The sequence below is a fragment of the Falco peregrinus genome, chromosome 7 (assembly GCF_023634155.1).
Source record: "Falco peregrinus isolate bFalPer1 chromosome 7, bFalPer1.pri, whole genome shotgun sequence".
Classification (NCBI taxonomy): domain Eukaryota; kingdom Metazoa; phylum Chordata; class Aves; order Falconiformes; family Falconidae; genus Falco; species Falco peregrinus.
The window spans coordinates 18965517-18978559 of NC_073727.1; the positions used below are offsets into that span (position 1 = coordinate 18965517).

The window sequence follows — 13043 nt, forward strand, 5'->3', positions numbered from 1 at the left end:
CCGTTGTTATCCTTATTTTGAGCCATTTCTTACTTGTTTTAGTCACCTCATTACGTATCAGCACTTGGTTTTCAGCCTGCACTATTCTGGTGGTTTCTCAGCGCACCACCATCTTGACTCAGTGTAGCCCTTAATCACTCCGTGGCCAAACTCCCCTCCGTGCCTGACACCCCCAAGGGCAGAAGGGGGAGGCATCAACATGAGTCTTGGCCTAATACCACCACGACAAGGTGGTCACTCTTTCCCCCACTAAACAAGGGGTGATGTGCAAGGCTAGCGTTGCCTCACACATTATTTCCAGGCCCCAGAACCGGCGCAGGAAGGGAGCAGAGGTGAGATGTGGTGGTGGGTTAACAAGCCCAAACAGTGCTTCTGCAACACAAAATTAAAAAGAACAGTTCCATCAGGGAATTTGGGATTACCCAAGCCGGGTCGGTTGGTCCAAGTTGCTCGTCCAGAGATGAAGCCATGCCCTGCTCCGTGCCTGCCTGATATCCACAGTCGTGTAAGTCTCCGCACACCCGGATATTAAGTCTAGCCCCGTATTAGTGAATTATTGGATTTGCTGTCATTATGACCTGGATAATTGCACTACTGATCTGTATTTATTACTGTACTGTTTCTTAGAAATAAATTGTTTGCCCCTAAAGCTGCTGATCTGGTGTCTGTTACCACGACCCAAACCTGTAAGTCAGCAGGTCTGCTGTAAGCCCTTACGATGCCCAGACTTGGTGAGGAGGTTGGCACGGAGCTAAGCTACCTCCCCTTGTCCTCCCAGGGCTCTTTTCCTCCCAGCCCAGAGAAAACCCCACGGAGGGCTTTCTAGCTGGTAGCAAAACAAAGAGAGGGGGAAAATTACCTTCTTTCTTTTTCCTGTTTTCCAAATAAACTAAAGGACACACTTGGCCCAGGATGAACTGTGCAAAGAAAACCCCAAGCTCATCTCTCCCCTGCTGCTGGGATGGGGGCAGGGCAGTGCTTGCCTCCTGCATGGAAGTGGGAATTCTAAGCCCATTCCTATGATGCTGCTGGGCAGATAGGGTCTCTGATGGCTTGGGAGAGGGGACAGTGCCACAGGCCAAGGCGAGGAGCTGCCCATAGATGTCCTCACCAGCATCTCAAGGAGGAAGGGCTGAGTTCACCAAATCAGTTGCCAGATGGACTTGTAAGAAACAATAACAACCATCTGACCAGGAATGTCTGTACGTGGATGCATAGGATCAATGGAGGGTTAAAGAAATCAGCTTAAATTGGCACAGAGACATGTGCCTGGTTTCATCAAGCCACCAGACAGTGGGAAGATGAAGAACAAGCTGAAGATAACAAAGAACAAAGCTAAAGATAAGGTGACATGAAGATGAAGAACAGAGCTGGGGTCATAAAACACCCAGAGATGGATAATGGCAGGGGCTCTTTTGGTGAAGATTTATGAGACCAGATAATGAGGCAGAAGATCCCAAACAGCCCATAACAGACCTGTCAAAAAGCAGCTTCTTGTTGCCAGTCAGGAGGAAGCCAGAAGAGGTGTTGAGGTATTGATAGCCAGCATTCCTAGCCCTTAGCACGTGCTAGTGACCCCCTCCTCAACACCCACTTCTGCTGCCCTCGCTTCCAGTGAGGCCTCTCGCCAGCCAGGCACATGCTCCCAGCAGGACATGGCTGGGGGTGTCACAGGATCCCTAAGCTTAGACCATCTCAGCTGAGAAAACCTGCTCCCATGTCCATCTCTAGCTTGACAGCAAAGTCTGCAGAGAGCTGAGAGATGCCCAAGCCACGTGGGCCCTGCCCGAGGATCTCCGTGCCAAGGGGCAGCTGCGATCCCCCTGGGAAGATGGCCTCACAACTCCCAGCCCTGTGTCCCCTTCTGGGACCTTGTCTTTGAGGCACAACACAAAGGTTCTCCTTCCTGGCAGGATCTCCCTGGGCTGCAAGGAGCAGATAAGGATGTTATTTGCCATGAGGGTCCCGGTGCATGGCCCTGCTCCGTGGTGAGCCCCTCTACCCCTGTCCTAGGGTGCCATGGGGTCACTGCCAGCTCTCGTGTCACCTAAGGCTGCCTGCCTCGTGAACCTATTTCACGAGGGGGTCATCCTCGAGGAAGGCACATTTTCCCCTCAAAACTGATTCAACACCAACCCAAACAGCTCCTAACCGAGGCTGAACCAGGATTTTCCATCCCAGCCTGCACAGGAAGGTTGTGAGCTGCACCCCGGCCAGCCTCCCCAGCCTGGCCCGTTCTCAGTCCTACAGGGACCCAGGCTGGGGGGACAGCCCTGTGGCAAGTCCCAGGGAACAGGCGGTGTAACTGCTCCATCTGGGGCTCCCCGGGGTCACCCCCCGCCCCGCCAGCTCAGCACACAAGGACAGCAGGACGGCCTGGGCCCGGCGGGACAATGCTGCGTGGTGCTGCTTTTGAGCCCCTGGAGATGGGGCACAGGCCAGGGCCCGTCCTACTGAAAAAAGAGGTGGAGGGCAGGCCTCGTGCAGGGCTGCTGCCCTCCCTGGGCCACCAGTCTGTCCCTTCCTACAGCACCTCACTGCCAACCCCCAGGGTGGGCAGGACGGGCAGGGCAGGGCAGGGCGGGACAGGGCTGGGTTTTGCAGGCAGGACAGGACAGGGGGAGAGCAGGAGGGGCAGGACAGGCAGGACAGGGGCAGGGCAGGACAGGGCAGGACCAGGGCAGGACCAGGGGCAGGACGGGGCAGGCAGGGCAGGCGCAAGGCAGGCAGGACAGGGGCAGGACGGGGGCAGGACCAGGGCAGGGGCAGGGACAGGACGGGGCACGGCAGGACCGGGCAGGGCAGGCAGGGCAGGGCAGGGCGGGCAGTGCGGGCAGGGCAGGCAGTGCGGGCAGTGCGGGCAGGCAGGGCAGGGCGGGCAGTGCGGGCAGGCAGGGCAGGGCAGGCAGCGCCCCGGCCCCCACCGCACCGCTCTGCCGCCCCCTGCGGGGCGTTGACGGCTCCTGCCAGAGCGGCGCGCGCCAACCTCCTCGCCAAATCTCGCGAGAACGTCGGGCTGCGGAGCGGGAGGTGGGCGGAAGTCTCGCGCGAGCTGAGGCGCGGGGCGGTGGGGCGGCCCTGGGGCCGCCGCGCTCCTACCCTGGTTCCGCCGCCTCAGCTCGGCGCGGCTCGGCCCGCACCGCCCCAGCCCGCACCGCCATGGAGGCGAATCCGCAGAAGCGGAAGGAGACGCGCAAGTCGCTGCGGGTTAAAGTCATCTCCATGGGCAACGCGGAGGTGGGCAAGGTGAGGCGGTGCGATTGGCGGGCGGGCGGTGGCGGGCAGGCCAGCTATCCAATAGGCAGCCGGGTGCAAACAGGCGGCTGCGCTGCTCGTAAGGGTGCGGATTGGTGGCTGTGCCTGTCTCTGTAGCCAATCGGGAGCAGGCCGCTCCGTGCTTTGCGAGGTGGGAGGGTGGGACGAGCGGAGGATTGACAGCTGGGGCGGGGCCGCGCGCCGTAACGCCGAGTCTTATTGGCTGCGGGACGAGGGGCGGGGCTGCACGCCTCGCGCGCAGCTGGTGGTGGGTGTCATGGCGGTGCCTGCGGTCCCTGTTGTCAGTGGCCTCCTCCGTGTCCTGGGCCTCTGCTTACCCGCCCCCCTCGGGGCAGGCCCAGTGCGGGGCTCATCGTGCCGCGCCGGCACGGCACGGCACGGGCGGGCGGTGGGCAGGGCGCGGCCCCCGGTCTTGCTCGGGGCCTGCCCCGTGGGCCCAGTGGGCCGCAGAGCGTTTCCCCTCTGTGTGAGGTGGGTCCCTCCGTGATCTGGCTGCCAAGGAACAGCCGTTCCCCTGGACGCTTCCCTGGGAGGGAGCCTTCGTGACCGTGCTCCAGCTGCAGATACCACAGTGCAGCGCCTGAGGGCAGAAAGCATGGATCCAGCCCTTAGTGCCTTCTTCCAGGGCATGCGGAGGTTGCCAGACCCCCTCCCCTGTTTGGCTTTAATCAGGGGTTCACCCAGGACCCCCCTTCCTCCTTCTGTGGTGACCCCAGACTCTTCTCTGGGGTGTTACTTCTCCCAGACAGGTTCTGTTCTGAAGCGCTGCCTTTTTTTATTTGCTGAGTCAATGTAGTTGTACTATGCTGCTGGCACAAAGCCTCCCTTGGGGCAGACAAATGCCTCACTGGTGGCAAGAAAACCCAGAAGGATCTTGCCGGACAGAGTGGGCAAAGAGGTGGCAAGTGACATTTATCCTTACGATATTTATGTCTTGATGGATGATAGCAGCTACCTCCTCTCCCTAAACAGTATCTATGCCAGTCAGGGGCAGAATGGAGGCTGGAGGGACCTAGTGTGAGGCTGAATGTGCTTCTCATGCTGCCTGCTTGGGCTGCCGGAGTGTTCTTCATGGCTTTTGGGGAGCTGACTGCCCCCAGGCAGTGAACACCCAGCTACTCCAGGGTGGATGTTTTCTGTAGGGGAGCCATAGAATCACAGAATGGTTTGGGTGGGAAGGGACCTTAAAGATCACCTAGTTCCAGCCCTCTGCCACTGGCAGGGACACCTTCCATTAGACTAGGCTGCTCCAAGCCCATCCAGCCTGGCCTTGAACACTGCCAAGGATGGGGCACCCACAGCTGCTCTGGGCAGCCTGTGCCGGTGCCCCACCGCCCTCACAGTAAACAATTTTTTTCGCTACATGCCCTTGCCCAAAGCCCCTCCCTAGCTTTCTTGTAGGCCCCTCTAGGTACTGGAAGGTGCTTTAAGGTCTCCCCAGAACCTTCTCTTCTCCAGGCTGAACAAACCAGAATGTGGATAAATCAGTTTCTTGGCACTCCGATCTCCAAACAGGTAAGGAATAAATGACACCCAGCGGCTTTTCCTGCGTTTTGCAGAAAGAAAACTGTTCCTGGTAAAGATTTGTCCTTTGGTTGTGGGTTAATTAGCTAGTTTAGGGACTTCCTGCAGAGTTGATGTCTCTGAAGCCATCCAGGTGGCTGGGGGCTGTCAGCGAATTTCTTATCAATGTGAATATTGCGGTGTATGGTGCCATCCTGCTGAGACCCCCTTTCCCTTTCTCCCAGAGCTGCATTATAAAGCGTTACTGTGAGAAGAGGTTTGTTCCAAAATACCTGGCGACTATTGGTATCGACTACGGTGTCACAAAGTAAGTACCTTCACGGTGAGGATCTGCAAGTGCTGGGAGAGTGCGATGAACTGTGCTGTCACAGATGGCAGGCGTGGGTCTGCCAGGGCCTGGGTGAGGTGTCTGCTGTGGGAGCTGCTGACCAGTGGGGAGACAGCAGTGGGGCTGTCTCATCTCCTGCAGCTCCTGAGTGGCCACACTGCCTTGAGCCAGGTGTACTTGGCTCTGCCAAGACTGCTTAGTTTCCATAGCATAATCTGCATTTCTGCTTTAATAATAAGATAATCTGCCTAATGAGTCTTCTCTGCTAGCATAGCTCCCCATTACCATGTTGTATCCAGAGCTGGTGGTCTCTTCCTTGTTTGCCTGGCTCAAGGGGCAGTTTTCTGGCCATTAAACCCAGGTGCTTGGAACTTACTGAGGTTTCTGCCTCTGGTCACCCAGCTCTTTCTCTGCAGAGGGCTGGCAGAGATAAGGGGTGTTCCTGTGGGGACGCAGCCTGCACAAGGGCTGAGGGGGAGCCTTCTCAAGCATTTCATACCTCTCTTTCAGAGTGCAGGTCAGAGACCGAGAGATTAAGGTGAACATCTTTGACATGGCAGGACACCCGTTCTTCTACGAGGTAAGGCAGACCTGGCTCCAGGCAGCACACCAACTGACCTGTCTCAGAACTGTTTGGCACCCATCAGCTTTCCTCAGATCTGCCTGAAATTGGGTTTGGGGGTGGGAAACTTGAAAATACATTTCTTCACTGTAGTACAACCCCTTCTTTCTTGCTACGGATACCTAATGCAGACCAGCACTGGAAACCCCTGCTGCCTCTCTGTGAGCAGTGACTCCGTGCTGCTAGGGGTTACTGAATCCAGGAGCCTGAAAGAGATGAGGCTGCTGCAGGTCCGTGCTTTGAGATCCAACCGGTAGTGAGGCTGAGTGTGTATCCCTGGTAGGCACACACAGGCCCACCTATACAAGACATACATACATCTAAACATGGCTGGCTGTACAAATCGACACAGGAACAGCCAGCACTGGCACAAACAGCACCAGTGGCCTCATCCTGGCCTGGTGTCTTCTCTGGCTGATCAGAAATAACTGTCCTGTGTCTGGCCTTAGACACTCTTCCAGCAGCTGTCCTGGGGATCCGCGGTCTCCCCAGTTGCTGGCCCTGGGCATACAAGCCCTGGAGGCTACATCCTCCGTTATGCACACCCACATGCACGGACAGATGTCCTGCAGGTTCCTCCAGTAGCTGGGCTGAGACATGCAGTGGCTGGCCTTGGATCCTCAGTCTGTCCCACTGCCTCACACACAGGGAAACACACACATGCAAATGGGTCTCTTGGTTGACTCCCAGAGCTTCTAGTCTCCTCGGGAGTCAGTCTGACACCTTGTCTGCCCTTGAGCCTCTGCTTTTTTGTGCGTGTGAAGATGAATCTTTTATGGGCAAATTGCTCTCCTGTGATGGACCTGGGGACAGTGTGGTCAGGGTGTTACATGGGTTCCCCTGTCTATCCTGTTTCAAAGAATCACAGCATGGTCAGGGTTGGCAGGGACCTCTGGAGCCCACCCAGCCCACCCCCTGCTCAAGCAGGCTCTCCTACAGCAGCTGCACAGGATCACATCCAGGCCCATTCTGAATGTCCCCAGAGAAGGAGACTGCACAGCCTCTCTGGGCAGCCTGTCCCCGTGCTCCGGCACCCTCAAGGGAAAGAAGTTTTTCCTGCTCTCCCCACGGAGCTCCCTGTGCTGCAGTTTGTGCCCGCTGCCCCTTGTCCTGTCGCTGGGCACCGCTGACAAGAGCCCGGCCCCGGCCCCCTGACACTGGCCCTTAAGGTACCTGTGTGCATCGCTCAGGTCCCCTCTCAGCCTTCTCCTGCCCAGGCTGAACAGCCCCAGCTCCCGCAGCCTTTCCTCACCAGGGAGATGCTCCAGCCCCTCATCAGCTTGGTCACCTCTGCTGGCCCCTCTCAGTATTTCCCTGTCTCTCTGGAACTGGGGAGCCCAGCACTGGACCCAGCACTCCAGATGCAGCCTCACCAGGGCAGAGCAGAGTGGAAGGACAACCTCCTTCAACTTGCTGCCCACGCTTCTCTTCATGCACCCCAGGATCCCACCGGCTGCCTTGGCCACAAGGACACACTGCTGGCTCATGGGCAGTTTGCTGCCCACCAGAACTCCCAGGTCCTTCGAGTCATCTTTTTCCTGTGATCCAGGTCTTTTTCTGTGATATTCTGTTTGTGTGGAGATGAGATTTTTACCACAGAACCAGATAGGTGCCAAGTTAATGGTGATACCCAGATCTGCCAGGCTGTGTGCTCTCAGCCTGGCTGTCGCTGGTGCCAGTGCCCTACCTTTGTCCCCACAGGTGAGGAACGAGTTTTACAAGGACACACAGGGGGTCATCCTGGTCTACGACGTTGGACAAAAGGAGTCTTTTGATGCACTGGATGCATGGCTGGCTGAGATGAAGCAGGAGCTGGGCCCCCATGGCAACATGGAGAACATTGTCTTCGTTGTCTGTGCGAACAAGGTGGGCTGTAGGGGTGAGCCAGGCTGCGGCGTGGCCCTGATCTCTGGCCCTCAGGGCTCACTGTGTTCCCAGCTTGAGCCCAAGCTTTTAAGCTCCAGCTGCAACAAGGAAAATGTTATTGGTTGTAGGGAAGACTTTCTAAGAGTCAGATCTGTGTGTGGGAAGCACTGGAGACCACATTTCAATGGGTTTTTGAGAATGTGGTGGCCACACATGAGGAAGGGATCAAGTAGATGTTGCACTGTCTCTGGACTAGGTAAAATCTCAAAGGCCTTTTCACTTGAATTTTCTGTGCTTTCTTTCCACGTTGCCTCCATTCCTTCAGGATAAGCAAAAAGCCTCTCCAGCCAGACAGAACCTTTACCCACTGTTAGACGATCGACCTTGAAGCTGTGTTCCTCCAGCTGCTGCTGCAGACCCTGGCTGGGCTCTGATCTCTGCCTTTTCTCCTGGTCTAGATTGACTGCACCAAGCACCGCAGCGTAGATGAAAGTGAGGGGCGGCTCTGGGCAGAGAGCCGGGGCTTTCTTTACTTTGAGACATCAGCACAAACGGGAGAAGGAATCAACGAGATGTTTCAGGTAAGGTGTAATGAAGGTGATGAGGGCACAGACACCACACTGAGCCAGGATTTGTTGGCAGGATATCCCCTGAACTGCCTGGATCCCACAAAACCTTGTTGGGAACTCTGCCCCAGAGGTGTCTTCCCAGTGAAATGTCACCCTGAGAAAGCCGTACCTGTTTAGCTCAGGATCACTATTAGTCCTTCCAGTCCTGAGCTGGCCCTAGCATTGTGTTGCTCAGAGCTGATGATCCCCCAGGCTGCTGGAAACATAAAGCAGGGATGCCCATGTCACCTGTTCAGGTCTAGCACTGAGCTGAACTGAGTTTGAGGTGAATGCACAGCCTGGCCTCCTCAATCTGTCCCATGGCCCTTGCAAGGACTGGATTGCCCCCACACTAGGGTATGTCAGTGCCCCATGGCCCAGGCAGTGGGCAGTGAACATTCAGCAGTTGTGCAAATGCTCCCCCATGCTTCGGAGCATGAGCCCGCAGCCAGCAAGGGCACTGGGGTCTCCTATGCAATGCCACCACCTCTGGGGACTGTTCCTTCCTGCTAACTCCTTCCCGTGTCCTCAGACTTTCTACTCTGCCATCATTGACCTGTGTGACAACGGTGGGAAACGCCCTCCTTCCAGCATGGGAGTTGGCTTCACCAAAGAGCAGGCAGATGCCATTCGCAGGATCCGCAACAGCAAGGACAGCTGGGACATGCTGGGGGTCAAACCTGGAGCCACAAGGTGAGGGAGACTTCAGCATGTGCCTGGCTGTCTGTCATCTGTCTGACCTGGCAGGCTAGTTGGATCTGTGATCATTTAGTGACCTGCCTGCTGCTAAGCTCACCTCGGTTTATATAGCATCTGGGCATAAGCATCTAGTCACAAAATTGCGGCAATGCAGAAGAAACCCTTGGTCCTGAGCACCAAATTTGCCCTTTTAGCAGACGAGCCAGGCTGGAGGCAAGGGGGGAATGATGAATGCAAGAACTTCAGCCCTGCTGGCTGCCTGGCCTTACACCCTGCCTCCAGGCTGAGCCGTCTCTGGCCAGACGTGTTTGGAGCAGCTCCAGCTTTCCTTTCCTTGCTCACCACATCTAGAGAAGCTTTAAGGCAGCTGTGAGGCTGCTGCCCACATTAGCAAAAAGGGATTTATGTTACAGTTCTTCCACCTGGAAACTACTCCCACAAGACAAGCTTTCTCTTTGTTTTCCTCAGAGGACCTCTAGCCAGGTGGAATTGGTCATTGCCTGTGTAAGAGGTTGGATATTGAATCTCCCGGTTCTGCTGTATGACTTGGGCAGCTAAAACAAGCTCCCAGAGCAATCCCTTACTTTATTCTCTCTGAAGTGCGAGGACCACCCTTGTGTACTCCTTGCAGAGGGGCTGGAAAGTAGATTTTATCGTTAGATTATATCATTCGGGACTCGTACATCCTCCCGTTGGCTCTCGGAAATGTAGGTGTTGAGCCTAACCCCTCCTGCAGCCCCCTCTCATCCACAGGGAGAGAGCAGCAGCTCTGCAGGGCAGTTTGTGCTGGCAATCACAGCGCAGATGGAAGAGACAGAGTCACCTCCGTGAAGAGGTGCCCCTATCTCTCCATGGCCTGCAGCTGGAGCTGAGATGTCTGCCTTGGACCAGACACCCCAGGCTTAAAGGGCTGAAGTGATGTGCAATGCCTTCACCGGAGTGCGTAGGCGGTTTGATGCGAAGCTGAGTCAGGGTGCGTGTGCCCCCACGCTGTCTCCCAGCTTTCTGCTCTTGTGGTGCCAGAGACTCAGCACACCATGGCACGTGTCACAGGCACGTGTCTGGCATGATGGGAGCATTTGTGCTGGCGCAGTCCCATGGTAGAGAGGTTATATCTGCCCCAGGAGAGGGGTTCTCCCCCTTTTCTGCTCGTGCAACACCAAGAAGTGCCCTGTGTGCTTTTCTGCAGCTCTTTCTCTGTAGCACCACCTCCAAAGCTTGGAGGTCCTTAATGCAAGAAACAGAAGGGTTCAAAAGTGTCTGCACAGGGCTGTTGAGCATAGTGGGAGCTCAGCTGGGCCAGGCTGTGTGTCTTATGGGTCCCTTCACTCTTGTCGTGTGTCTCCTAGGGATGAAGTGAACAAAGCCTATCGGAAGCTGGCTGTGCTGCTCCACCCCGATAAGTGTGTGGCTCCTGGCAGCGAGGACGCCTTCAAAGCAGTGGTGAACGCCCGGACCGTGCTTCTCAAAAACATAAAGTAGGGAATAGAACCAGTCAGAGCTGAAAACCTTCCCCTCTGAGCTAGCTCCCAGGCAGCTGTACGGCTGTGGGGCACCTCTTTCCTCCTCACATTTACCGCTAGCGTGGGCACAGATGCTTCCAGCACCAGCCGTGGGAACAGGACTGCAGTGCACTTGTGATGTGCTGGAAAGGGAACTGAGTGCTGAGGAGGAGAGAGGGACCCCAGAGCCCTCCCTGCATCCATGGCCCCAGGTCGTGGTTGGTGGTAAGTGCTGAAAGCAGTGAAGTCCCCACCTTCCCAGCTGTGTTACACCTCCTGGGAGTTTACCAGCTGTGGAGGGGTTTGGATGTGGCTCTAACCTGTGGGTGCAGCGAGGGCAGAGCAAGCTCTGACCCGAAAACTTCTGTGCCTGAAAACGTTGGTGTCATGAGTGGAGGATGCCCAGGAGGGCAGTGAGTTGCTAGTCCTGGGTTATCCTAGAGCGGCCTCTGCAAGGCTGCCCATGTGGGAAGCCACGGAGGCACTGCCGAGCACTGGAGCGGTTCAGCGTGCCGAGCAAAGCCGGCTCCTTCCAGCTGACACCCAACGATGCTGCTTTTGGCAGTGGGGAGGGCAGGTTGCTTGAGGAAACTTCTCTGGTACTGCAGGGAGAACCCAGCTCCAAGAGCGTCCTTTTCGCCTTCCTCCTCAACCTGTTGTGGTGCCAGTAATGGTCCCTTTGGCAGGACTAGGGCTCTCCCCCAGGCACTCACCCCATTATCACAGCCCAGTCTCCTGCCACCACCTCCTTCCGTCTCCCTGAGCTCAGCTCGTTGGGAAGAGCCCTTAGGGCTGCAGTCCCTCAGGCTGCGTGCTCCTTCTCTCCCGGCCCTCTGCTCACACCACGCTGGCAAGCTCTGGGTAGGTGCCGCTGTGCCCCTTGGGGGACTGTCCTCAGGCATGGGTGGCCCTGGCTGTTTGCAGGCCAGAGGAGGGTGCTGACCCAAGGAGGAGGCAGTTCAGCCTGCAACATGGGTGCCTGTCAGCTCTGCCTTCCTGCCTTCGGCCAATCTCGTCTCCTGAGCTTCAGCCACACCACAGAGCTCCATAGGTGCCTGCGATCTGTCTGCTCGCTTGGCCCCACAGCGTGCTCTGGTTAGGTGAGCGGTGGAAGGGGCATGTTCTCCCCCAACCCTCTCTCACAGCAGCAGCGATTGCCCTGCTTTGCTAGTTATTATGGGTTGCTGATCAGCAGGTGGGTGCAGGTTGCTCCCTCCTGGTCACAGCTGCTCTGCCCTTCGAGGAGTCTTGTTGATTTAGAGGGGAGCGTTGCTGGTCACCCCAGCAGGTGCTTGCAGAGGCTTGAGATCTGGCTGTTGTGATCCTGAGGGGGCTTGGAGCTGTGGTGGTCTGCTAGGCTCTTAGGGTAGACCAAGCAGGAGGTTCCTTGGGCCCCCGTGGTTTTGTCAGGACCCAGTTTTACTTCCTTGCTGCTGTATGACTTGGGCAGGGAAGGTCAGGACACTAAGGTACGGAATGGAAGCCACTGAGTGTGTGCACAGGCATCCTTACCCCACCCCACAGGTACCCTGTTTGAAAGTGTTTTCTCCTGTGTTCAGTGCAATATTTTTTTTTTTTTCCTCTTCAAGGCAGCTTTTCTGTGTTTCCCTTTCAAAATACATCATAAATCAACAGTAGATCCTCCCCCTTTTTGGCAGCAAGCATTAAGGGACTTTAAAGCCAGTGTTGTTTTGCTCTTGCTCTGTTTTTTGGTGCTGGGTTACTGGGAAGAAGAAATAAGCTATCCTGCTGGGAAGCACTTTTTACTCCTCTGGTGTAGAAATAACCAAGGGGAGATGTTGCTACAAAAGGTTAATGTTTAAAATATTTTTCCTCTCCTAGATATACAAAAAGGTGGGCTGGGGGAGGTCAGCAGGGCAGGCGTTGGAGCTGTGGCGAGGTACGCTGATGGGGTCTTATTTTGCACGTTTTATAACGCTGTGGAGTTCACTGGAAACCTCCCCTCTTGTCTAGTGGAGGAAACTACTTAATTCTGGCCTCAAACCTGTTGCTCTGTATTTTTTTTCCATTGAGGAGGGTAAGTAATCCTGTTGCTGAATGGTGCACTTCACTTTGAGGGTGAGATCCTAGTGGCTGGAGTAACCGAAAGGCTTCCTCGGTTCCTGCTGCTCAGGGGCTCTCCAGGTCTGTTGTGCCACGCGTGGTCCCTCCTGTTTGCTCCTCAGGTGACTGGCCACAGGTCTTGGGGTTTCTCCTGTCTGTTTACAGAGCGGACTGGATGTTCAGAGATGATCACACGCGCATGACACGTCTAGTGATTCTGGTGACCTTCTGAGTTCTGTTATTTTTATAAATTAAATCCCCCTTTGGAACAAAGGAAGCCCTGTGAGCTGTCCTGCTGTGGCGACTGCCTGCTGTTAATGTTTAATTGCCCTTTGACTCATTTCTCTCCTCCCCAGCTGGGTATGGCCGAGGCTGGTGATGAAGAGCTGCCCTTGAGGGTGATGATGGAGGTTGTGAATCAACTCCGCGGGAGTGGGCACTGGGTAAGGGACCCCAGGAGTCCCACAGGGATGTGATGTGGGCTGCACCCAGCCGCTGTAAGGCCTGGCTCTAGTCAGGGGACCCAGAGGCAGAGGGGTAGCTCCGTCCTTGCT

At 56.1% G+C, this 13043-nt stretch overlaps 1 protein-coding gene across 3 annotated transcripts; it reads left to right on the plus strand.

Annotated features, from left to right (window-relative positions):
* Positions 1–3022: 3022 nt before the first annotated feature.
* Positions 3023–12766, plus strand: DNAJC27 (DnaJ heat shock protein family (Hsp40) member C27). Of its 3 annotated transcripts, none has more exons than XM_055810972.1 (9): positions 3023–3246; positions 4678–4791; positions 5025–5107; positions 5639–5708; positions 7452–7616; positions 8075–8197; positions 8757–8917; positions 10273–10401; positions 10507–12766. In XM_055810972.1, the coding sequence occupies exons 1-9, from the start codon at positions 3160–3162 to the stop codon at positions 10562–10564; spliced, it is 990 nt and encodes a 329-aa protein (XP_055666947.1). In that variant the 5' UTR covers positions 3023–3159; the 3' UTR covers positions 10565–12766. The 3 variants fall into 3 exon arrangements, with proteins under 3 accessions (XP_055666947.1, XP_055666948.1, XP_055666949.1); XM_055810973.1 differs by having other exon boundaries at positions 4735–4791; XM_055810974.1 differs by lacking the exon at positions 4678–4791.
* The last annotated feature ends 277 nt before the right edge of the window (positions 12767–13043 follow it).

Bases quoted from the DNA above. Each gene is read 5' to 3' on its own strand.
- DNAJC27 (XM_055810972.1), top strand. From the start codon at position 3,160: ATGGAGGCGAATCCGCAGAAGCGGAAGGAGACGCGCAAGTCGCTGCGG. The intron at 3,247-4,677 runs GTGAGGCGGTGC...GCTTTCTTGTAG, and splicing joins GCAACGCGGAGGTGGGCAAG to GCCCCTCTAGGTACTGGAAG. The intron at 10,402-10,506 runs GTAGGGAATAGA...ATTTACCGCTAG, and splicing joins GTGCTTCTCAAAAACATAAA to CGTGGGCACAGATGCTTCCA.